The sequence below is a fragment of the Rhinatrema bivittatum genome, chromosome 14, assembly GCF_901001135.1.
Source record: "Rhinatrema bivittatum chromosome 14, aRhiBiv1.1, whole genome shotgun sequence".
NCBI lineage: Eukaryota > Metazoa > Chordata > Amphibia > Gymnophiona > Rhinatrematidae > Rhinatrema > Rhinatrema bivittatum.
Genome location: NC_042628.1, coordinates 18059381 through 18085636, shown reverse-complemented (window position 1 = coordinate 18085636; position 26256 = coordinate 18059381). Strand labels below are relative to the sequence as shown.

Here is a 26256-nt window from a genome sequence, read left to right as displayed (position 1 = left end):
TGGCCCGGAGTACTGATATGCAAGCCGGGTTTAAAGCACAGGACTGCTTCTGCGGCTAAGTCCAAAAGCAAAGCGCATGCCTTAGAAATATCAAGGAGGCTGCCCACCCCATAAAAATGTTGCTAGCAATAATCCTGCTGTGGTTTTGACAGTTGCTTGATTTGGATTGTAAATATTACTACCCTTAACCAAAAGGCTTGGGGGTAACCTGCACGGAGCGGCAATTACTACCGTAAGAAACGTGCTGGGCAGACTGGATGGACCATTTGGTCTTTGCTGTCATCTCTATGTCATGTGAAACTCCTCTCTAAACAAGAAAATTAATACACGCAAACTATGGAACTTGGGGGGAGTTTTCAGTGGTTTTTGACTCTCTTTCTCTGGAGGATAACATTCTCCCTGATAACTGAATTATTAACCTCTGAAAGTGAAGCAATTAGACCTTCCAGGTTTTGGATCTTAGCATGAACAGAAACAATTTTTCTTTGATCAGAAAACGATTTCTGTAGAACTTTAACAGAGGAAGTCAGAATTTCTGCCTTGGCCGATGCTGCGGATGAAATTTCATGGAGAGCAGAACCAGGAACGGGCGTATTTTTTAGTATTTCCGCATCACGGAGGTAGATGTGCCGGCTGTCCGTATTTTGAACTTGACGAGTGATGTAAAGTTCAGGATGCCTGCAGACGAGGTGACCTTTGAGAACCTGAGGAGCTTCTGCCGGGATTACCTGGAAGGGAAGGCCAAGGTACTGCGCGCATAGCAAACCTTCTCCAAAGGCGACAGAGCAAGAGCTTAGGAGAATCGCTGGCCCCTGCCTCTCCTCAGTGACCGTTTTTAAGCAGATCGTGGCCTGCAAGAGCGCTGCCAGCAACCTTTGCCCCTGGGTTGGGCACCAAGTAGGTGGCCATGGCATGTGAGGGAGAGATGGATTTTAGTGGAGAAAGGTTGCTGCAATCTGCTCTTTAAGATTTGGCTCTTTGGAGAGCAGTATATTCCTATGACTGTGCCCAGCAGCTTTTAGTTAATGCAGCATGGAGAAAAGATCTTATACTCGGTTGATAATAAAATTTATGCCTCGCTCTAAAAGAAGCCCTGTACATGTCCACGGCGAGCGCCCATAAGCTAAGTCCCAGTTGGTAGCAGATCTGCCTTCAGAAACGTCCTTGGTTTCTGGAACAAACTCTCTCAAAGTTTCTTGTCCTCAGCACACAAGCCCAGAATTGAAGGCTCAGCTTTTCTCCATTACCTTCACATGGCAAATGTTAGCCAGACCCAAATATCGTATCTTCAGGGCCGGCGCGTCCATTAGGCAAACTTCGGTGGTCGCCTAGGGGGCACCGAAGAGCAGCCATGTGGTGCCGCAAGCGGGGCCTATCCCGCCCGCGGCAAACAGAAATAGAGACTGCGTGCGCTGCTCGTGGCCTTGAGAAGCACACAGTGTCGCGCCAACTGTTTCTATTTCTCTTTGCCGTGAACGGGATAGGCCCCGCTTGCGGCACCACGTGGCTGCGGCACCCCCTACGGCTCGGCGCCCTGAGAAGCACACAGTTGGCTCTGAAACAGGTAGGGGGGGGATGCAAACGGGGGGTGGGGCGGCAGCGCAAGGGTCGCCTAGAGCGCCCGATACCCTTGCACTGGCCCTGCATATCTTACAATATCATTTGCTATGACGGTAAAGTGTTTAGGAATACTTTGTTTGTATGACAGGCATGGAACGGAGCAATAGCACAAAAGGAAAGAATAACGGAGAAGAAACATCACGGGAGGCATTACGTATTCCCACTAGGGTACCAGGCACCCTAGGTGAACCTTCAGTCTTGCACCCTTCACCTTAGCCATTTTTCTATCTGCCACAGCTCTGGCACAGCATCTCCTTCTCTCACCCTGCTCAGTTACTCTCAACTTCTGCCAAGTTCTGCATCATAAGAACATAAAAGATGTCCATACTGGGTCAGACCAATGGTCCATCAATCCCAGTGTCCTGCTTCCAGGCTACGAGTACCTGGCAAGAAGCCAAACATTAAACAGATCCCATGTTACTAATGCCAGTGATAGGTACTATCAGTGTGGGCCCGGGTCTGAGGAGGAGCAGCGCACCCTGCTCTGCTGGAAAGGAGCCCAAGGCCAGAACCGGATCAGTCCCCATGGCCCAAAGTCGTCCCATCAGCCACGGGGGTTGGAGGAGGAGACAGCTGCTGCTTCAAGGGGTGGAAAAGTGAGCGAGAGACAATGTGAGTGTTTGAGAGAGCGAGCATGCGTGCATGCGTGTGTGTGTGCGTGCATGTGTGTGCGTGCATGCGTGTGTGTGTGCGCGTGCATGCGTGTGCGTGCCCCATTATCTCTGCCTGCTAATCCATGATAACGTCAGTGTATCTGGAAATCTAAAGTTCCCAGTATGGAGAAGAAGGGATTTTTAAAATCCTTATTAGTTATAATTATTGGGTGGAGGTTCATGTGTCTGTCTGGAAATACTCATAGAAAAATGTTCAGAACATTTTTATGAGTATTTTAATTATTGGATGTTCTGTTCATTCGTAGTTTTTTTTTAAGTAGTCTTTTTATTGGATTAGTTTTACTGATTTTATTGTTTTGAGGAATGGTAATGTTGTTTTCTATTTTTCAATTTGTTGCAGTGCATACAGAATTTGGCTTGTTGTGGTTTCCAGTTCAGTTTCTGTCTGCATGTTTCTATTTGTGGTCGCTTTATTCTGTATTTGAGGCTCTAACACTCGGGCCGATTACAGTACAGTGCGCTCTGGTGGAGCGCACTGTTAGCCCAGGTTTGGACACGCGTTTGACATGCTAGCTTTACCCCTTATAAAGTAAGGGGTAATAGCGCGTCAAACGGGCGTCCAACCCCCCTCCCCCCCCCCCCCCCCGAAACTAATAGCGCCCGCAACATGCAAATGAATGTTGATGGCCCTATTAGTTATTCCTGCGCGATACAGAAAGTAAAATGTGCAGCCAAGCCACATATTTTACTTTCAGAAATTAATGCCTGCCCAAAGGTAGGCGTTAACTTCTGCCGGCACCGGGAAAGTGCACAGAAAAGCAGCAAAAACTGCTTTTCTGTGCACCGTCCGACTTAATATCATAGTGATATTAAGTCAGAGGCCCCAAAATTAAAAAAAATTTAAAAATCTGCTGGCAGCCCACGGGTCGGAAGACAGACGCTCAAGTTAGCCGGCGTCCATTTTCCGAACCAGTGGCTGTCAGCGGGCTCGAGAACAGACACCGGTAAAATTGAGTGTCGGCTGTCAAACTCGCTGACAGCCGCCACTCCTGTCAAAAAAGGAGGCGCTAGGGACACTAGCATGTCCCTAGCGCCTCTTTTTACCGCGGGCCCTCATTTGCATCTTCTTCCCTCCTGAATCGCACGCACAGGAGAGTGGGCGCTCGCCTGCTCTTCCACGACTTTTACTGAATCGGCCTGAGTGTTGTGTGACCAAGTGAGGAATTAAGCCAGCGTGTAGTTTCTATGTTGGGATCTATACAGCCCTGTTTTCCTAAGAGGGGGTGAATTGATGTAGGGCTTGATGAAATATTTAGTGACCCTTTTCATAAGTAGGGTTATTCCTGTTTTTTGATATGGAAAGCTTCTTGCATTATAATTCTGTTTTCTCATGGCTTTCTGATTGCCAAGACGTGTTGCAGTAGGCCTAATACCATATGGGTTCCAGGTCTGGCACCACAGCAGTGCATGTGAATACAATATACATAATCTTGATATTCTTACCTCTGAATATCCTTTTTAATGTAAAATCTGTGTTAAATGCATAATTTTTGTGAGTGGGGAGGACATGACAGGATTGGAGAATGCAAGGCTGTAGGGTTTGCCTTGGACACCTAATACCCTTTCACCGGCCTTGGGTATTGCTGTACAATATTTAACAGAGTTTCCCAACTCATGGTGTCATATGTTGTGTGATGGCTGAAGGTGCAGTGTTTCCTCTTTTTTTTTTTTTTTTTTGACCATGGGTGCCAAATTGCCTGGCTACAGCTCTGGTCCAAACAATATACGTTTTCACACAATAAAATAGTCTGAAATTTGAATGTGGAAGAAGCAGATTCTAAAAAAAGCAACCTACACTTGCCTGCAACCCCATTCTCAGATGACTGACCCAAGCATGTCAAGTTTTCTCTGTTCTGGAGCTTGCCATGTGGTGTCTTACATTCCTCCGCTGCACATGACTCGTATCTCTGCTTCTAGATCCATCTTGCTAAACTCCCACAGTGAAGGCTGGGATAAAAGTCCTATTTAATTCCGTTTGATGTTCTGCCCTTTGTACAAGAGATGGCTGAGGGGGAGATATGAGAGGACTAAACTGGGTAAATGTGAATCTGTTATATTTACGCTTTCAGATAATGGGACTAAGCACTCCATGAAGTTAGCAAGAGGCACATTTAAAACTAATTGGAGAAAGTTCTTTTTTCATTCAATGCACAATTAAGATCTGGAATTCGTTGCAGGAGGATGTGATTAGGGTAGTTAGTGTGGCTGGGTTTCAAAAAGGTTTGGGTAAATGCCTGGAGGAGAAGTCCATTAATTGCTATTAATCAAGCTGTTTTAGGGAATAGCCACTGCTATTACTGGCATCAGTAAGCATGGGATCTACTTAGTGTTTGGGTGCTTGCCAGGTACTTGTAGCCTGGATTGGCCACTGCTAGACTTGGTGCTGGGCTTGATGGACCCTCACTCTGACCCACTGTCAACTTCTCATGTTCTTAACATCAAGAAGGTAGCTTTTAGTAAGGTCAAGTATACTGGTGTAATGTTCTACATTTCTTACTGATCAGATTGTCTTGTATTATTTGTCTTTGAAACCACATGAGAACCCCAAGGGAAAGGGCCATAATTGTAGCAAACCTTAATTATAGCAAAATGTGATCATTTCCCCTTCATCAGTTTTGTACAGTTGGTAATCAAAGAATATATTAAGGACATTTCCTTATTTTCAAAACATAAGAATTTTTTAAATAAGGACGTGATGTCTGAATAGTCCTCTTCCCCCATGTGAACACTGAACTCTTGCTGAATATCAGCTTTTTAAAGATTTGTTACAGATCCTGTGAACGTTCTTGTAAGAGGAATCTTCCAGATATTGACCTGTGTTTAAAAAAAAAAAAAAAGCTATGCTTTTTACCTTGGTTAACATTTTTGGTGGAATGGGTCCAGTTAATAGGTACTGGACAGTTAAAGACAAACCAGGATTAGTTCAGTGATTACGTTGATGATTTCTAATTTGAAAGCATGGGGGTGGCTTTATTTGTTGGCGGTGGGATCCCAGTTTAATATTCAGCGATTAACAGGCCATTTTTTTTGGTAATCACCTCTCAGAATATGTGGCTCAGTGGGAGAGCTGGGCCTAGCCCCTCCCTCCCCCCCAGTCCTAACCACGCTTCGTTTATAGGCTCCCCTGCTCACTTTTTCTAATTGACTGACTTTCATTATTTTCCTTAGTGACTTTTTGTCAGGGTTGACTGGGTTGGGGGGGGTGGGTTTAAATCCACAGCCCCAGGACATCCAGAGGGTGAACCTGCTGTAGGGACTCCAAGAAGTCCTAACACTTTTACCTCCTCACACCTCTGCAATAGTCCGATTGGATCAACACTGGCTGTGCCCCAAATTGACACCAACATATAAGACCTTTGTGGACTCCACTCTGTGGCAGTGTTATCTGTCTGGCCGCTGACCCTGGCTCCAGTGTTCCAATGTGCCTTTGCACCTTCCCTCCAAAGTGGCTTCTGATTACTGAATCCTGATATCCCAGACACTTTTTGATGTGTAAGTGAGTGCATGGACATGCTACTTCTGTGAAGTGTTTTCTGGTTGGTCAACTCTCTCTCACTTTTTTTTTTTTTTTAAAGAAAGAGAGGACTACAGCACTACTTAGGCTGCCATATAGGTCCTGAACTACATTATGTACATACACATGCAGTGTGTATGCCTGGAAGTGAGTTTCACCATTTTTCAGACTTGGGCGTTCTGCTCCAGCCCCTCCCTTGCAGGCATCCTGCAGAGAAGAGAGGGTGAACATAGAGCAGACACTCTGCCCCCTGATTCAGCACCTCACCTCCTGTTGGACCCCTGCAGGGAACAGGAGAAAAGGGAGTGATCCTGAAGCAGACAAGATCCAAAAAGGGATATTCAAGGTGTAGACGTTTACCACTACTGCTCACAAGTTTCAAACTTGTGCTGATTTAACCCCCTTTTGTGTCTGTTACCCACAGGGGCGGCTCAAGGCAATCCTGCAGCCTGAGGCGAGGGATGAAGGCGCACCCTCCTCCCTTCAGCCGCCACTGGCCTGGTTTCTGGCAGTGACCCTCTTTTCTGCAGGGTAAGGTCGATGCCACAGTGGCATCCTGTGAGAGGGGCTGCTTTTTTTTTTTTTTTTTTTGCCACCTGGAGTGGCCACCTCGCCCTGCCTCATTATAGAACCGCCCCTGGTTACCCAGGGCTTTAAGAAATAACCTTCTTGCCTTTCTGTCCTGCAGACCGCTCCCTACCTGCGGGATTCCCTTACATACCAGTAGTTGGCGGCAGATAATTTTTCCCAACTTCTTACCTCACTTTGGCTATATATGTTCGGGCTTAGACTGACTGCTCCTCGGTAATTCTTTGCCTCCAGCTAAGTGGTGGTAGACGGGATAGCTGGGAACTTAAAAAAAAATAAAAGCCACTGGGGCAGGGCAGCGAAACAGGCTTTGGGGCCAAAGAGGGATTCCACCCTTTTCCCTCCCCGGGGGCAATGGAAAGTGACCCAGGGGACACAGCCTCCAGCGTCGGTGGAGAAGGGAGAGATGCAGCAGGTAGACTTCAGGAGCGAGGAATGGGGCTGCTTAATTCAAGAGTAATGCAGACTTTACGCTTGCAAGATGAGACTAAAAGGGGGGGGGGGGGGAGAAGCTCTCAGGGGGGACCAATCCTCAGGAGAGTCAGAAAGCCGGCTAGGTCTTTCCCCTACACAAGGCATTCAAGGAGATGATTGAACAGGACTGGGCTTCTCCAGATGCAGCCCTAAAAACAGAATGAGCATGCTCTACCCACGGCAACAGGGGGACAAGGATAAGTTTTTATGGTTCCAAAGCTAGATGCAGCTGCAGTAGCAGTGTCAAAGGCGACTATCCCAGCAGGAGGCGGGGACTCCTAAGGGATGCGCAGGATAGGAAAATATATATCTAGCAGGTTCACAGAAGCCTCTGCAAGCATAAGCTAGACCAGGGAGAATGGGAACTAGTGGACAAAGCAGTCACAGAAATAGGGGAGACCTGGCTGAGACTTGGTGGCAACTCAAAGCAATAACCCCCTCCCCCCCCCCCCCTTAGAAAAAGAAACTAAAACAACTTTTTTTTTTTTTTACCCCTGCATGCTCCTAGCTTCCTGTGGGCAGCTCAGATTCTGCAGCAGACAGAAAATTCCACAGCACGATGGCAAACACTTCCATCTTTCAATTACCCTATAAAGTCTTTCAACCCTGCTCATGTCTGTAATTTTGGTTTTATTGGTTAAGGAAAAGAGATGTCAAGTATCAGCACAGGGAAGAGATCAAAGGGTGAGAGGGGGAAATGACTCAGGATGGCATTTGGGGAAAGGAGAGCAAGAACTGGGAAGGAGATAGGGACCGGGGAGGGGGGGGTCAGCATCTTAGGAGAGGGGATCTGGAGCATAGAATCTGAGATGAAGGGAGATGTCTCCATTCACTTTCTTAACTCCCATCCAATCTGGTAGCCACACAACCAGGGCTGGTCCCTCCTCTATCACACATGCCTTCCTGCCAATTTCCTCCTAATAACGATCCCCAGCTCATACCTCCATCACTACCTGGGCACCACTGTGTCCTGCATGGTTCAAAGCGGCAGGTGGATGACTGAGGAGGATGTGGTCCCAGGCACTGCTGCTGCTCTCCTCCTCTTCCTGGCCAAGATCCGCACAGTGAAATCAGCGGCACTAAGGTTTAAGCAATGAGGCAGTGACAGTACTGGCAACAAATCTTCAGTTGGCGTGCTGCTCCCAGGTTTGTGAGACCCTCCCCCCCTCCCAAAGGCAGCAGCTTAGTGTTGTTGACAAATCAGGGCCTGAGTAAGTTGGGAAGGGGGCTGAAGACTTTTGCAATCACCCACAGCCAGAAATTGTAGTCATTCATTAATCCCTCCCCCACAAAAAAAAACAAAAAACTAATAGGCCATAGGAGGAAGGAGGAGCACAGAGAAGTGCTTTCTGCCTGCCATCCTCCACAGCCACTGTGTATGGCATTTGCTATGGAAGGGGGTGCATGAAACACTGAACATGCACACTACATCCATACAGTAAAATTATCATGTCTAATGTATTGACTACCCTATGTAGTTGTCATGGATCACTGCTTAAAGAAGTGTGTAAAAAAAAAAAAAAAAAAATTCTTGTGGGGTGTTCAGAGCTTACAGAAACAGGGACTGAAACCTACATAATCCAGGAGTGGCGAGAGGAGGCGGACAAGTGATTTTACTCAGCATATTAAATGGTAATAGATGAACAACTTTCAGAAATAAATGTTAACTTTTTATTAAGGCCAAAAGCACCGTTTTTCAGGTGGCAGGAAACGTATACTTATTGTAACGTATATGTAAGCTGATGAGCATATTTAGACATGACATTCAAACAATCACCAAAGTTGTAACAACTTTAATCTTGTCAGGTATTTAACATTGAAATGCAACCAATTCCTGAGAAGCTTTTCTTAGTCACTTTAACTTTCCTTTTTCTTTCACCAGTACTGAGAGAATGAAGTTATGGTTTCTTCTTGTACATTTTCCCCTTTCCTAAGTACGTCAGGCCTAGTTAAGTATTTGATGCCTCATTTCCTGACATGTTAGCCTTGTGTTTTTCAGGCAGACTCTTCCTGTACATTATCCAGAATAGATATACCGTAGTATATATAAAACATTTTGGGCTGTAGTCAGTATTCTGTTAACTTCAACTGGGTTTCTTATGCATGACTGTAACTTCTTTCTCTGGTACCTACTGTTACTCACTTGTCCTCCCCTTTCAGAATATGGTTCTATCAATGGTACCTACCTTTCCTATCGCAAATAAATAAATAGAAAAAAACCTCTCTTCTCTTGCAACCTTTGTGTACATGTTCCCTATCAAAGCCAGAAACCTTTACGTTGTTGAATTTTTCTAAAAAGAATAAGATGTTTCCCTCTACTTTTCACACTCATGTATTTCACTTTCTTCCCTATTCATTTAATATTTTCAGTCACAAACCTGTGTTGTACCACAAGCTTTTACTCTAACTTTGCTATGCCTGTACACCTTAGTAATTTAACTCTAAAGAATGTAGTCCCAGGTTTTAAATACAGTATACAAATTCTAGAAATGTCATGTTTAATTCTCCTTTTATAGGTTTCCCTATTCCCAAAGTAGCTTTATTTTATTTTCCTTCTCACACTTTTGTACTCCTGAGCTTTATCAAAGAACAATGCAGTTTTGACACTCAGCCAGTTTATATTCCTTTGGTTACTCTCCCCTGTCTTTTTAGTTTCTCTCTCATTTACTGACCTTGAACTCTCTTCTGTCTCTCCCTTTCAAGGGTTTCTTTGTCACTGTTAGACTCACTCTCTCTCTCCTACCTTTCAGTGTAAACTTCTCATTTAATTCAGAAGCAACACCCAGTTTCTCTCCCTTATCTCTCAGCAGCAGGGTGGCAGTTTAGTTTTAACTACACCACTTCTTTCAAATTCAGCACCTCGTATGTTTTCTTTTGTGACAGATAAAAAGGCCACCCACCAATGCAGTAAAGCCTTGCTGCTGCTTGCCTGTCCCAGGTGGATCATTCCTGCTGACCAGCAATGCAGCCTGAGCTGCTGCCTTTCTTCTCTTTTAACTGCTGAAGCTGTAGCAAATATTTAGTCCCCTTAATGATACTTTGCTCCTACATGTAGATGCATTTTGTTTTTGTCCACTGCTGACTGCCTTTGCATGAGGTCTGTAAACAAGACCTTAGTGCAGCTTATGAATAAAGCTGTACACTTGGATCTTTGCCTCCCTCTTAAATTGGGTGAGAAGCATGCGTCTTGCCTTGAAACCAACTTGCTGAATATAGGAGAGGTGTAGAGACCAGAAAGAATCATATTCTCCTAATGAAATCCTTGCAAGCAATCATAGTACTATTACAGCCATGACATTACTAGATCTTTTTTCAAGTTGTTTGTATAGGTGTAAGACAGATTTAGAAAACAGACAGTGATGCTAAAGCTGCTTGTACTACTACACTGAACCAGAATGTTCTCTAGGTTTCCGCAGCTAGATTCTCTGCAAGATGCAGAAATCCACTTATAACATTTTATAGTCCACTAAAAGGAATCTCAAAATTGCCATCTATCCAGTTTTCTCCAGAACCAGTATGCGAACTAAAACACAACTTCTCTGAACCTGTTCTGTCTTGGATTTCTGGAACCAAATTGATAAGTTTGATTAGTTACGTTTTATCATTAAGTCTTTAAACTTTTCCAACTATGAAAGAAATCAGGATTTTGAGAGTGAGTCTGGAAAAAAAAAGTCCTGTTTCCAGAAAGTGTAGGTTTTAAATGTTAACACAGAAAAGATGATTTTACTGTCAATTGTGGAATGTTGTGGTGTTACTAAGGAGTTTTGTTTTTCAGTGAGTTGCCACTCCTTATCCCTACTCTTATTGGTCTGGTCCATTGGATAATTCTCTGAGCTGACCACAACTTGCTGAGGAAATTCTGCAGAGAATAAAAATATTTAAATAGCAGTGTAATGTTAACATATAACCAGTGTCTCTAGGGATGTGCAGAGGGACGCCATACGGTGCATTCAGGATTCGTCGGGAGGCCCCCCCGATACGTTTGTATGTTAATTCTTTTGTTTCTCGGCTAAAATTAAATTAACTACAACCCCCCCCCCCCCAAGACTTACCAAAACTCCCTGGTGGTCCAGGCCATCCATTGCTCCTACCATGTGACAGGGGCTGACCAATGGCACCGGTAGCCCCTGTGACATAGTAAGGGTAAAGGCTATCTGTGCCCTTTTGAATAGCGGCAGCCAAGGGTGTGAGTGCAGGAGATGGCTCCCGGACTCCCCGCTGGACCACCAGGAAGTTTTGGTAAGTCTTGGGGGTCAGGAGGGTGGGTGGTTTGTTTAAATTGGCTCCTTTAGACAGCCGAATAATTCGGCGAAGATTCGTTGTATTCGTGGGGAATCACGATACGTTTCGCTTCCCCACGAATACGGCCCTATACGTTGTGGCTTGCCAATTCGTAGGGAACGAATGCACACCCTGAACTGTCTCAGGATTAAAAATCTTGCTTAATTTCAATGTATAATTAATTAATAGCCCCTTGTCAAGAAATTAGGAGCATGTGAGTGCTTGACATTCTTTAGCACAAACTACCATGCTTACAAATAAAGTTGCAGTTTTTAGTCTTGGGTAGATGGTACTTTCTGCTGTCATCACCATCAGACCAGTTTTGTTTATTAACAGAGATTAATCCTGCAACTAACAGTAATGCTACTTTTTTCTTCTTCAAGCTATTCTGAAGAAAAGAGTCATTCATGAACTACAAGAACAAAAACAAATCTAGAAAGAACATTTTTAAAAGTTGTGATTTCTGGATGCTTTCAAAGCCCTGCTTCCTTTTTCAGTCTCCATAGCTTACACAACCCTTTCCAAGACTCCTATTCTCACCTCATCCACCCAAACTCCCCACCTTCCAAGCACTTAGTCCTAACACACATGACAAGGATGTGCTGTAACTTGGGAGAATTACATAGCTGTGGCTTTTCTTTAATAAACTCAAAAGTATTCACAATATCTTGCATTCATCCTACCTTTACAAAACTCTGCCATAAGTACTGCATTATTACTGTTAGTCATCTCCCATACTAAGAGTCACTATCCTGTCCATTAAAGAACACGAAATGGTCCATCTGCTCTAGCAGTAGCAGTTCTGGGGGTTTGGGAGATTTGTTTTTTTAATTAAGGGTAAAGAAATCCCATAGCCACAGAAGCTGATAGCCAAATCGCCCCAGATATTCATGTTGTATTGTCCACTTCAGTAGTACATGGAAGGCCCACCCTGGCTCTAGAAACACGCAAGTTGGCCTTCATGAGCAAACATGAGTCTTTATTGAAATTAACCCAAAGAACATTAACCAAATACTTTAAGACAACACAAGCTCCAATTTCTCCTCTGCATTTGCCAATGGCTCTGATGACACATTTGCATTTGCCAATGGCTCTGATGACACATTTGCCAATGGCTCTGACGACACATTTGCATTTGCCAATGGCTCTGACGACACATTTGCATTTGCCAATGGCTCTGACGACACATTTGCATTTGCCAGAGACTCCCCCTCCCTAGTGATGTGGCCGCTTTCTCGCAGAGCACGTTCTAGCGCATCATGCATGTTGGCATTAAATATGTCTAGCCCAACATTGGAGAGGTCAACACCATTGGACCCGTACAAGCCTGAACACTCTACAGAGATCATCTCGTGGGATACAATAAAACCACCGCTGTCCAGAACAAATTTTGAGATCCGCCGATTCAGCCTCTTGCGAGCTTTTTCAGTTGACCGCCTGTTGTCTGACCCATCCCATACCAATCTTGGGATAATGTTGGACCAACCAATCCTGGCACTGGGGAAAACCTCAGCAATCTGATCAAGGTCCATCTCCACCTTCTCCATCAAAGTCACACGGCGAGTAGAGACCAGATCATTGCCACCCAAGTGTATTACCAGGGCAATAGGTGGTGCAAATTTCCACCTATGTAGCAGAGAAAGCACTAGCTCATCCCACATCATTTTACGGCTCCCTAACCACTGAAGTTCAATCCCATCTTTGGCCAAGCCAAGGTGTTTACCGAGTGGACTAGCACGAGCCCTTCTAGACGCCCAGAACACGATACTATCACCACATATCCACACTGTTTTAGGAGCTCCTGTAGCACCTGAAATGACATTAAAAGAAAATTTATAAGAGTTACCATGGGCATGTCAAGTATGAACGTGTGATCTAAAATGAGAACCACTGCCCCAATACCATGATCTCAATATGACATAGGCCCAAAGCTAAGTCCGAGGTTACAACCCCCAAAAAAAAAAAAAAAAAAGAATTCAGAACTGTCTCTCAAATCCCACTACCATGAACACCATCTTCAACACTTTAAAAATAGTGACACATTGTTAAAAGGCTGTCACCCATGGGCACTAAAAGCCATACTTCACTCACCACTAAAAGTATATGAAAACATTCACCCCATTCATCAGTGAGTAATTCTAGCTTGCTAACAAATAGCAGATCCTTTGGCACACTGCTTTCCCATTAAATGTAGTAAGAATGAAGTTTTTATAATTTTATGTTTTTTATGTTATGAGAACAGTCAGCCACATTGGGTAACCTTATTTGGAGTAGGATTCTTGAAAATTGGCTAAATAATAAAATGGATCTGAAATCAATAGGTCATCCCTATTGATGGTATTCCGGTATATAAAATACAAATAAAATATAAAATATATACAGGAATTCCGGTATATAAAAATTAAAAATAAATAAATAAATAAATCCCAAATTGTCAAATAAATAAAATGCTCTGTACAAATCCTGGTAGTGGCCTTGGAAAGGACACATGGAAAATTCCTATCCACAGGGACAATACTGAATGCATAATTCAGATGGCCACTCAAAGATTGGATATGGTGCAATGTGGCTTTTGAGAAGCATTCAAAACTATTTTAAACTTTCTAACAACCTAACTAATTTTTCTGCCACCAACTGCATCTATTTCTATGCTCAGAAATGCAATCTTGTGAAAGGGTTCCTGCACTTTTCTTACACTAGTGCATGCCTGAGAATCTCCCTGTAAATAAGTCATTCAGGTAATGAACTACATTGGGTATGCTTGCTTGCTGCTCCACAGATCAATGTACAAATAAGCTAAACTTCTCAACCTATGCACATCATATGCAGGAAACCAAGGGCATGCATTTGTCAACATAGAAATTATCCAAGAACCAAAAACATAATGGGTGACCAAGCACTAGTCAAAAGGCCGACAATGTTCATCTTTGTGAGCACTGTCATCGGACCAAGACGCTATCAGGTTAATAGCCTGGTCAAAGGATTATACAGAGATCTATTCTGGGGAGATGAAGAGTTCATCTGCTAATGATTTAAGAGTGTTATAATTGTCACTAAACTGAAATTCACCTGACTGTTTCTAAAGTAGTCGCCTTTTGAATCTTATATGCTATTCCTTGATTTCTAAATCAGGGGTGACCAACTCCTCAAGCCACAAACGGATCTGGCTTTCAGGATATTCACAATGAATATATACAAGATATTTGCATCATTAGCTCCGTTGTATTCAAACATATATGTGCTATGTGTTTTGCATTACACCAAAATACAGATAATAGAGGATCTCAGTAACCCCTTAGTAAAATCAAAAATCAATTTAGCACTGAAACAGTTAACATATGTCAAGTTATAAGACCATCGCTGCAATTTTAATTGAGGCTGGAGCTCAGGCCATCACCAATCTGGAGAATGAGTTGGGGGACCAGTTGTGTCTCTTTTTGATGTGGGCTTAATGCAGGCTGGAAGAAGATACTAGGTGTTGCAGTTAGAGCATACATACCCCAAATGAGTTGTAGAGTCTGCAACTCAATCTCCCTGGTACCAGGATAGTGGCAGTCTAAAAGGAATTAACTTGCCCCTATGAAAATGAGGCAGCATGACTGTGCAAAAGTCGCTGATTATTCTTGGAGCAAGCAAGCAATGTCCTTGTACCTCCAGGAAATTCAGAGATCACAAACCATTTTTTTTTTCAGAACTTTACATTGCTTACAGTTATTATCCACATATCTGATAAGACATTCTAATCTGGGTCTCATTTCATGATTACACTTGCCAAGATATGAAATGTGTTCATCTAATTATGAATGTTCATTATATCTATATATTTATATATATCTATATCTAAATCTCTCTCTCTCTCTCTATATATATATATATATATATTATATTGTCGCTCTCCTCTGTTATTGGGACCTCATCTAACTCAGTATTCAAAGGTAATATCTCTATCACCATATTATCTTTAACTTACAAGGACACTGAAGTCAAAGAAATCAGAGAACAAGGGATTATCTAATCTCTCCCCCCCCCCCCCATCTCTTGCAGTAGACCTAAACCCCCTTCCTCCTAGCCACCCTTAGACATCTGTACAGCCGGCAGTCCCCCTCCAAAGTTGAGACTGGGGGTGGGGACAGGAGGGGATGGCCATGCCTTGTTGGCAGGCCATCCTTAAGTGATGATGCAGTTGCTGGAGCATACCTCTAGCGGCAGGGCATCCACCCCTAGGCAGATGCCTACTCTGCCTATTGAGAAATTTGATTCTATCCTATTAAGATGATGGTTTCCCTAGCTTTAGTTAATTATTGCTTTGGGGCTATACCTGTTCTCTTTTCCCTTCTTATTCTATTTAAGAACTTTAAAAGCAATTTTCATTAAGACTGAGAGGCCCCTTTCCTCTCACTAGTAGAAGACGATGAAAATCAAAAAAGGAATTCCCCTCCGTGGGATTAGACTCACCAGAATCCACAGCTGAGATGACAGATGACACCTCCTCCACTGAGGCTGCCTCACTTTGGGACTTCATGTCACTGCATCCTGCCACGGACTCTGTCTTGCTGCTTGGGTGAGACTCTTTCTTATTCAGTTGACATCTGTCACGTATCCAGTCATATCCCTTCTCCTCAGCCTTCTGCCGGAGCTCCTTCATAAGCTCCTCGAGGTCGTCCTTTTCCCTAAGGGAGTGCTCCTGCCTCCTCTGCTTTGTAGGTACATCAGATACTTCACTAGGAGCCTGGCGCTTACCCAGAGTGTTCTGGACCGTGCCAGGACTGGTAGTGGGAACACTGACTTGACACTCATCGGCTGTAGCTGACGTTTTCTTCAATGTGCCAGAATTGGTTGTGGGAATATCGGCTTGACACTCATCCCCTGTGGCTAGGATTTCCTGTAATGTACCAGAATTGGTAGTGGGAACACTGACCCGACTCTCACCTCCTATAGCTGAGGTTTCCCGGGCTGTGCCAGAACTGGTAATGGGAACACTGGCCTGATGCTCATGTCCTATACCTGGGGTTTCCCGGACTATGCCAGGACTGGGAACAGTAGCCTGGCTTTCATCTCCTATAGCTGGAGTTTCCTGGCCTGTGCCAGAACCAGGCGTGGGAACGCTGGCCTGACTCCCGTCTCCTACAGCTGGGGTTTTCTGGGCGGTGCCAATAGTGGGAATGCTGGTCTGACTCTCATCTCCTGTAGCTGAGGCTTCCTGTTCTGTGCCAGGGCTGGTAGTAGGAATGCTGGCCTGACCTTCATCTCCTATATCTGAGGTTTCCTGTTCTGTGCCAGAGCTGGTAGTGGGAATGCTGGCCTGTCTCTCCTCTCCTAAAGCTGGGGCTTCCTGGGCTGTGCCAGAACTGGGTGTGGGAATTCCGATCTGACACTCGTCCCCTGTGGCTTCCTGGACTTTACCAGGACCAGTAGGGGGAACACCGACCTTATGCTCGCCTCCTGTGGCAGGTGCAGTGTGAGCAATGCCAGAACTGGTCGTGGGAACACCGACATGACGCTCGTAGCCTGCAGCTGGCGTTTCCATTCTGTATTCGGTGGACATAAGGGCCACCTTGAGAACGCTACCTCACCACCTAGTTGCTGGTCAGGAGTAATCCTCAAGGCCCAAGTCTCTGTGCAGTTGCTTAAAGGAATCTCTTTTAAAAAGTATTTATTTTTATTTAATACTTGAGTACGTTTCACGCAGGCCCCCTGCTTTCGGCGGGCACACTCGGGTTTCTGTTCCGACTTTCTTCCAGAGGCTTTAAGTGTGTGTAGGGGGGGGGAGCAGCTCCGCTATACAGAAAGCTGCAGGCGCTGCCCCTCGAACAGTTTCTGTAGAGGGAAGTCCAGCGGGGCTTCTGGATAGGCCCCTAAGTCTCTCTAGGGGGAGTAAAACCTGGCCCTGAAAAGGGCGCCGCAGCTATTTCTGCGACTGGGGAAGTGGCGGGAAAACCAGGCCGCGCGCGCGCGCGCTGCTCACCCGTCCGCCGCTGCTTATACCGGACAATTACACGCTGGCCGGAGACCGCGCCTCAGGCCATTGCCCGTAAACCTCGAGGGGCTGCTGAACTGGCTTCTCTCGCTGTGGAAAATCGCAAAAACCCACCCCCGCCCGGGACGCCGAGGAAGCGCGCGAGCCGCAGGCCTCGACCGGAAAAGTCGGCAAGTGAAAAAGCCAAAGCCCGCCTCCCCGAAGCAACGATTGGACACTCTAGCGGCCGTTTCCTAGTTGACCCCAGTTCACAAACTGCTTCCTGCTCCGGGGTCACGCTGGCATTGGGCTTACGATTCCGTGACGCATGGGCAGGAGAGGGAGCGTGCGAGTGGCAGTGGCAGGGAGTGCTGGAACCGTTACAACTGTTCTGATCCATTGGTACTGGGCCTAAAATAAAAACCACTTTGATAATGAACACCGTTTTCGACTTGATGTGGCAACAGGGTTTGCAGGCAGTGTTTTGGGCACAGCTACAAAACTTTTAAGTTTTAGAGTATTAGTCGTTTCTCTACTACAGTGGTTCTTTACTTACTTATTTAACAGTTTTATATACCGACCTTCATAGTAAATAACCATATCGGACCGGTTTACAATAAACAAGAATATAACTGGGGTAGCAATTCAAGTAAACGAAAGGTAAACAATAGGTAGGAATGAGTCAAAGTTACAATCAACAGGGTAAGAGAACGTGGAAGCTTGCAAGAAGCTGGAAAGAAGACAAGGCAGGAAATAAATACAAAGTGATACCATAGGGCGTACGGGTTAAAGCTTAACCCGTACGCCCTATGGAAGAAACAAGTGAGCAGAGAGAGTCTAAAGTTTTCCCATCGTGACACACCTGACCGAAGGTGTGAGAGACGCTGCTCATTACGGTTTACGCAGAAATTTAAAAAAAAAAAATAAATAAATAAAGGGCCAGTATTATTATTGTTAAGAATGACAAGGGAAAAGATGTGTGCTCGGAACAGAAATTGCATGATTGTAAACTTCCTATTCCAAAACACCTCCAACCTGCAGCACTCAAACAATAACCACCTTACCTAAGAAAAAGCAACACTGAAAATATTACGGCAGGGCTTAAGACATCAATACACCTATTCAGAAAACGGAACAAGTCGGGCTGCTATAGAGCCCTACCCAAAATCTACATGCAAGCAGAATACCTCACCTCAGTCACTTGTGCAGACCCTCACCTAACAAACGGGCCAATTCAGTATGGTGCGCTCGGCCAAATGCACTTTTAGCCCCCGTTTGGCCAAGCGTTTTCGAAAGTCTTTACCAGTTGCCTGGAGGAGAATTTTAGCAGGTAATTCGATACACACAAGCTCCTAATCATACATACATATGATCTGTCTCACACAGGTTCTCATTCATAACACTTACATTCATGCTATCTCTCTCAGACACAAAGGCTCTCAATGACACACACTCTCTTTCACACAAACAGGTTTTCAATCACATACTGGCACTCACAGACATGCTGTCTCACTCATATCTCTCACACGATCGAAGACACCTACAAGAAAATCTCGACTCTACTTATCTCAATTAAACATCTCTTAAATTCTCTGAAGCTCCTAATCAACATAGACAAAACTGAAATAATACTCATGGACAAAAAACCCAATCCAACTCCGCCACCCCTGCCTTTACTTGACAAACAAATGAACTCTATACTCTCCACCACCCATACCAGGAACCTTGGAAATATCATCGATAAAGAACTTTCATTTAAGAGCCACATATCAAATAAAACTAAAGAAGGATATTACAGACTTCTAACCCTAAGACACTTAAAACCGTTTCTTAACCCTTATGATTTCAGAACGGTCTTACAATTACTCATTTTCTCCACCTTCAACTACTGCAACTCCTTACTAATTGGAATACCTTATTCAAACCTCAAACCGCTCCAGATTCTGCAGAACTCAGCAGCCAGAGTTCTGACAGGAACAAAAAGAAATGAACGCATAACACCCATATTGATCTCACGTCATTGGCTCCCAATTAAAGCACGCATCGAACACAAATCAATGACCATCATTCATAACATTCTAAACAATGATCATCAAGGACTAAATGGCTTAAATATAACCCCCCAGAATCCTCAAAGAAACCTACGTTCAAACAACTCAGGATGCTTAAACATCCCCCCCATCAGAGATGCGCACCTAACAACAAGAGAAAGCGCCTTTTCCATTGCCTCCCCTAAATTTTGGAACTCCCTACCTAAAGATCTGAGAACCCAACCCAACCTCAAAACGTTCAAAATAGACCTAAAAACATTGCTGTTTCGCGAATTCTACACTGACCTTCATACTTCTGAACATCCTAACTCCCAAATCGAACTTTCATCCAAAAACCTCAAAATAACTTCTCTCCAACCAGAACAAACAATCCCTCCTCCTCCCACGTGATGATACTTTCTGGACTTGAAATGTTTAACCTCTGTTTAATATGCACATTGTTATACTTTTTGCACAATTGTTAAGAGAGTTACAATTTAAATTTTGTAAACCGTTATGATGGCTTTACCGAATGACGGTATATAAAACTCAACAAATAAATAAATAAATGAACATAGGATCTGAAACACATATGCTTGCTCACTCATGCTCTTCCCCCACCTCCAACCAAACTAGTGGAAGCAGCAGCCTCCTCCTCCTCCTCCACTTCCAGCCCTCGCGGCTTTGAGAAAGGAGTCCCATCGGCCACGGGGGCTGACGTTGCTCCACTTTTGCTCCGAGCCGCACTGCTTTGTTTTGGGTCGCACTTCTCTTCTTCAGGCTGACACTGCCCGCACTAGCATAGTCTCTTCTTCCCACGTGCACACCACTTCTTCTGGGCCACGAGGGCTGGGAAGAAGAGACCATGCTGGTGCCGCTGACTCCAGCTCTCCTGCCACGTTCCGCCCGGGCTCTCAGCATTTTAAGCCCGGGTGGAGGACGAGTTCCTATTTCGCTGGGGCAGGAGGGGCTCCAGGATGTGTGCTTGGTGACACGCTGGTATGTCGCAACAGACCGGTCGAGAACTGCTGCTCTAGTGCTAGTAGATGTAGGTAGTGCTATACAAATACACTTAAGAGACAGTTCAATGAGCCAGGTTAGCAAAATGTAATCATTCGTGGAATTGCTTGATGCTCCTGTTTTAGAGAAGTTCTCCCATCTTTAATCTTAAGATTATTCATAGCAAAAGTATCTTAGTAAATACACTGAAAAACTGTACATCATTGTTTGCCAATAAAGATATTTAACAAATTTAAATCAATTGTTCAAAATAATTTCTATCAGGAAAAAAAATCCATTTAAGCAAGTCCATTTTAAGTACCATTTGATCAATTATTTACTTCAAATTCAGCTACATGCACAATTAATGTATTATTAGCTCTTCACAAATATCTGCTAACTATAATACAGAAGAAAGTTGTCCTGCTCCTGCATCCTCAATATGGAAACTGAGCTCCATCTCCTTCCTTCCTGTACTCTCCAGCCCCCACCCCTCTCTCTCTGTATGGAACCAGAGCCCACCCCAACAGCGAAACATTGGTGACCATGGTCCGTGCATTTACCCTCTCCCGCCCGCTCCGGAAGAGACATAGTGGTGGCAGTGGCAAAATGCAATCTAACACCCGCTGGGCCCTTTCGCTCAGCTCCTTATGTGCCAAACAGGAGGAGGAAGATGGTGACCATGCGGTGTCTCCGTCACATCCTCTCTCCTCGTACCAGAGTCTGAATGGCATTGCTTTGAAGCAAGGAGGATGCATCCCTTGACCACCTAAAACAAAACAAACTCCCAGGACATGAAAAAAAAAAAAAGCTTCCAATTTATTTATTTATTTTACTCATTGCAACACTGTCTGAAGCACTGTGGGAAAAATCAGAATCCAACCCCTGTTTCTTTTGGGGCTTTTTTTTTTTAGGAGGTTCAATCAGACGAAAGGGAACGTGGGGGGTGGAGTGGGAGGGGAGGAGAGAAGGGAAATGGGTGGAAAAAGGGGCAACACAGAATGAAAGGTGGACTCAAACCAAACCCTTGGAAGCTGCCCTGGTCTAAAGCCATGCTAAATTGGGTGAGGGAGCACAAAGCTTTCAGCACCAGTGCTGCTCTTCCAAGCTAAGCCTTTTCAGACAGCCTGGGATCTGCTCTGCTGCCCTCTGCTGGAGACACCATGGGAGCCCTATGCAAGGTGAGCGCAGCAAGCCTCTTACTCTCTGCCTTCAGCTGCTGGTGGGTGGACATAACCTAAGCATTAAAGACCAGTCTGCGCTGGATGAAGAGGAATGAAAAATTTGGGTGGGGGAAGGAAGAGTTATTACCAAAACATTGACCCTCTTCATTTCAAAATCGCCACTCTACCACGTGGTTGTGGTCCACACGAATCAGACAGCGCGCTTGCTTATTAGTTCCAGCTGCAATAAGTTTGTTTGTGCTAGTGTTTGTTTCCACATGCCATCACTGCGATGAAGAATTGGTGCCAGATTTCTAATAAGTAAGATACTTTTATTTCATAGCAATACAATATAAAAAGGAGAGCTTACATTTAAATAATTAAAAGCACATTATGGTTATATTACACAGATCCTCCTACTATCACACTGAAGCAAAAACAGTTGTTAAAAACAAAAAAGGGCCAGATGCACTAAGCAATTTTCCCATAAATGCCAAATGGTCGAAACCCTACAGTCCATGAGGGCTGATGCCCTGTTTCAAAGGGATCCCATTTCTGCTACTGCAATGCACTTTGTAGGAATGCGAGCTGCATGTTATAATTGTAGACTTCATGATATTAAAAAGTTAGTATAAGCATGTAACAAAACGCAAAGATGAAATTAAAATGGTCGATGCTTGTTGCCATTCTACCCTACCATCTCAGTTGCAGGCACAACTGCATCACTCTCATGCCATACATTTTCAAGTTTCAAACAATGAGGTGAGAAATGGTAGGGATATGCTACATGGACTCTGTTTCATGGCAGTAAATTCAGAGAAGTCAGAACTGAACATGGTTACATGTAGTTTAAGAGTGGAGATCTGGAGAAAAACGGCTGAAGATTTTCAGGATCTCATAGATGGCCTGAGGCCCAGACGTTTCTTCTGCTGAGTGCCCGACAGTGTGACATTTGTTTTTGAAGATGCTGAACTGGACCCAGATGTGGAGAGAAAGGAGCGCGGGGACTTCTCCTTCAGAAGCAAGTACTCCCATTTGAAATAACCACAACCTTTCAGATTTCCTTCATCACGTTTTCCCACAGGACAACTATAGAAGGCTCTGCCTTGGTTTGGACCAACATTAGAAACAAGAAGTCTCTTAGCCCTTCGACCACAGCTACAAAAGGGTGGAGTCATTTTCCCATTCTCCCTAATCTTAAAAGGTTGTTTTACGTTGACCATGCATTTGAGGATTGCAGGAGGTACAACATGGGGAGGTGACTTGGTCAATGGCAAGGAAAGATTAGATGAGGACATGTCATCTTCAAGTATAGTGAAAGATTGCTTTCTTGGCGGTGAAAAAAGTCTTGTAGTGGAAAACTTTCTCTTGGGAAAGTCTGGTGACGTCATGGAAGGTTTTACAGCTCGTGTTGTCCCTGACAAATTAGTAACCCTCTTGGAAACATTTGGAATAGCACTGGGTAACTTAAACAGAGAACAATTCAGGGCCTGTTTTACATTTCTGACCTTATAAATCGTGGTGTCAGGGCTTCTGTATGCAATGGATTTTGGTTTGGAAGGTTCTGGATTTAAGGTAGTTTTTCTTGGTTTTTCATATCTGTTATAGTGCATGGCAGCAGACCCTCTTAACGCCATTCCCAGTTGGGCAGACTCTCCTGCCAAGGTGTGCGAGTTTGGCTTTTCTTCCAGTTGCATAGGCTCGTTATTTAGCTCAGGTTGAGATTCCGGCATTACAGCAATATCTTCCCAATCCGCCAACACAGAAAGACAGTCAGAGCTGGAACTTACATCCAGATCAGTGACATCACTGTCGGAAGAAATAGTGGTAGATACCAAGACTAGTCCCGGACTAAGGAGAGAAGAGGCGTTATTAGGTGTTGATGTAAACTGCCCAAGTTTTACTCCATTTCTGCTATGTAGTGCCAAGTTACTGTTTGTAGCCAGGGCCTGTTTATAACCAAGACGAGTAGAAAGCCCATTAATTAAAGTTTGGGGAGCCAATAAGCTTTGGGCTTGATCATCTTGGGCAGTCAATACATCTCTGATGGCTGTTTTGTCAACAGGCAGACCTTTAGAATTAGATCCCTGATGAATTTCTTTTACTTTGGAATTAACAATCATTTTGGGAATGTGATCTTCTTCCTTCATGCCAAGGTCACAACTTGTCTCGTTAGGTAAAGCATTAGCAGCACTGTCACCTCGAGAAGGGTTACCTTGAGCTGGAGCCACATTCAAAGCTCGTGTGGCTGAATTCATCTTTGGGCGCACCTGAGAAGTCCATAAACAAATCTGAGAACTGTTTTAAAAAGCAGGGATGGTCAAGAAGTTTGTATAGTGCAATAAGATGGTTTAGGAGAGACTTTAGTCTGTTTCTGGAGAGCTGCACAAGCAAACTCAAGTTCAAATTGTGTATATGTTTCTTTACGCTCTAGCAGCATCTTGGGTCTTGCCTACACTCCAGCATGGGAGGCAGGGAGATAGGGAGATGTGAGGAAAGCACTGACCTTGTCCAAGGATCTGGTGATTTTCATCACACATCCGTCACAGATCATCCTCCATGCAAGACGGGCAGTATTACGGGAATCGTCCAAACCTTCCAAAAGACATTTTATTAACAATATTACTCGACACAATTTTACAAGCTACAGACAAGGCAAACAAAGTGGAGCTGAGGACAGCAAGCAGTAAAGGCTTCCAATTCTTATTCAAGTGCTTTGCTACAGAATGTTGCTTAAGATACCTGGTTATGATTACACAATGTTTTAAAAAAAAATCCATTATGCCTGAGAGTCAATTAACTGCAAGCTCCAGCAGCTTCTGAAGAGAAATCTTTGCTAGGAATATGCGCTTTGCAAATACATCAATTACACAAAAAGTTCATGCTTACAGTATGCTCTGGTGCACAAGGACACCTCACCAGGCAGGGCCCTGGCATGGAGAATGGAAGCAGGTCAGAGAAGGGCCACTAAAATGACACCGTGCCTAGAGCACAAGCCCTATACAGGGAAGCTTGGGGAATGCTCGCTGGAAAAAAAAAAAAGGAAAGCATGAATAATTGTACTTCAGTAACGTACAAGAAGGGGGCATTGTCCATAGAAAGGAAAACTGGTTCTTACCTGCTAATTTTCCTTCCCGTAATACCACAGATCAGTCCAGGCAAGTGGGTTTTGCCTCCCTACCAGCTGATGGAGACAGAGAACAAAATCTTTGAGGCACTGCTACATAACCCAGAGTGCCACCTGCAGTCCCTCAGTATTGACCTGTACCAAAGCTAGATATTGTCCCTTCAATACCCCCGACCAGGGCGAACAGGAACCTGGGGTTGGAACCCCCTGAATGGGAACCCCTCACACTTCCAGCAACTAAAAACAGTCTGATAACCAAAAAACAACTTATTTACACTGAAAAAGATCTCCTTTGAAAAAAAAAAAAAAAGATGGTTTCCCAACCAACAGGAAATTCAGTCGTTCGGCAACGACGGGGTGGGTCTCTGGACTGATCTGTGGTATTACAGAATGAAAATTAGCAGGTAAGAACCAATTTTCCTTTCCTGCTCATACCCAGATCAAATGGGATGTACCCAAGCTCCCCTATACTGGGCAGGAACCTGAAAGACCTGCACAGAGAACACTATCGCCAAAAGACGCGTCTTCCTGCACCCGCATATCCAAACGGGAACGCCTGGTGAATGTAAGCAGAGAGGACCATACCGCAGTCCTACATCTCTCTATGAGGAAAGACTAAAGAGGTTAGGACTTTTCAGCTTGGAGAGGAGACGACTGAGGGGGGATATGATAGAGGTGTTTAAAATCATGAGAGGTCTAGAACGGGTAGATGTGAATCGGTTATTTACTCTTTCGGATAATAGAAGGACTAGGGGGCACTCCATGAAGTTAGCATGGGGCACATTTAAAACTAATCTGAGAGAGTTCTTTTTTACTCAACGCACAATTAAACTCTGGAATTTGTTGCCAGAGGATGTGGTTAGTGCAGTTAGTATAGCTGTGTTTAAAAAAGGATTGGATAAGTTCTTGGTGGAGAAGTCCATTACCTGCTATTAAGTTCACTTAGAGAATAGCCACTGCCATTAGCAATGGTTACATGGAATAGACTTAGTTTTTGGGTACTTGCCAGGTTCTTATGGCCTGGATTGGCCACTGTTGGAAACAGGATGCTGGGCTTGATGGACCCTTGGTCTGACCCAGTATGGCATTTTCTTATGTTCTTATGTTCTCCTGGGGAGACAACACTTGACACTCTGCCCAGGCGGCCGTCTGCGCTCTCGTAGACCCCTCGGAACTTCTCGACCCTTACAAACAGTCCCTGCTCAGTATAAGGGCGAATGAGACTTTGGAACTCAGGGTAAAAATCCCTGAGTAATTGCACATGAAGACACATGGCGCCAGGTCCCGGAAGTACTAAGAAGAGGAGGAACGCGACTACAAATAAATAAATATAATTCCCATCGTCTCCTTGTTAGTGAGGTCTGCCCCGATCTCATGAGATACATTCACTTTGGCTCAGAAACTCTGACAAGAGTCAGAGGCACTTGCCCAGCTCCAGAGCTTCACTATAGTGAAGATTATTCCTGCAGAGCCAAATCCTCCTTTTCACATCTTACCAGAATGCTCTCGCCCAGAGAACTTTATTCCCAGGTCCTGCAGTGCTCCGTTTAGCCCCTTAGGTCTTCTGTTGTAGAAGAGCTGGAAAACATTAAGATGTGAAATGGAAACATTAAAAGCTTTGGGACAAATTGCTCTGATTTCAGTAATTAAAAAAACATTCTAGGATTTCCAAAGGGAAAAATTCCTGTGCAAAAATACTGGGATAAATCCCTCCCTCTTCCACCCGCACTTCAAAAAAAAAAAAAAAAAAAAGCAGACTTTTATAAGAAGTCCCATTTCTTTATATTCCTAATGCTCCTTAAGGCACGTTCAGACCTAGGTCGTTCTGGG

The 26256-nt window shown here is 44.4% G+C and overlaps 2 protein-coding genes across 2 annotated transcripts in view; both read right to left on the bottom strand.

Annotated features, from left to right (window-relative positions):
• Positions 1-12109: 12109 nt before the first annotated feature.
• Positions 12110-17380, bottom strand: LOC115075686 (mucin-5AC-like). Its single transcript, XM_029576313.1, has 2 exons — positions 15607-17380; positions 12110-12961 (listed from the first exon to the last, which is right to left on the bottom strand). The coding sequence occupies exons 1-2, from the start codon at positions 16694-16696 to the stop codon at positions 12168-12170; spliced, it is 1884 nt and encodes a 627-aa protein (XP_029432173.1). The 5' UTR covers positions 16697-17380; the 3' UTR covers positions 12110-12167.
• Positions 17381-21034: 3654 nt separating this feature from the next.
• The window catches only part of ERI2 (ERI1 exoribonuclease family member 2), a 12417-nt gene continuing 7195 nt past the window's right edge, over positions 21035-26256 (bottom strand). The window contains exons 8-10 of the mRNA XM_029576312.1: positions 25923-26004; positions 23806-23894; positions 21035-23569 (exon numbers count right to left, since the gene is read on the bottom strand). Coding sequence (XP_029432172.1) covers positions 22187-23569; positions 23806-23894; positions 25923-26004 — 1554 coding nt within the window. The 3' untranslated portion in view covers positions 21035-22186. The remainder of the gene's footprint in view (positions 23570-23805; positions 23895-25922; positions 26005-26256) is intronic.

What these genes read in the sequence shown, in the direction of transcription:
- LOC115075686 (XM_029576313.1), bottom strand. Translation starts at nt 16,696, where the DNA reads ATGTCCACCGAATACAGAATGGAAACGCCAGCTGCAGGCTACGAGCGT. An exon ending in CATCTCAGCTGTGGATTCTG is followed by an intron (nt 12,962 to 15,606) that starts GTGAGTCTAATC and finishes ATGTCATTTCAG; the next exon opens with GTGCTACAGGAGCTCCTAAA.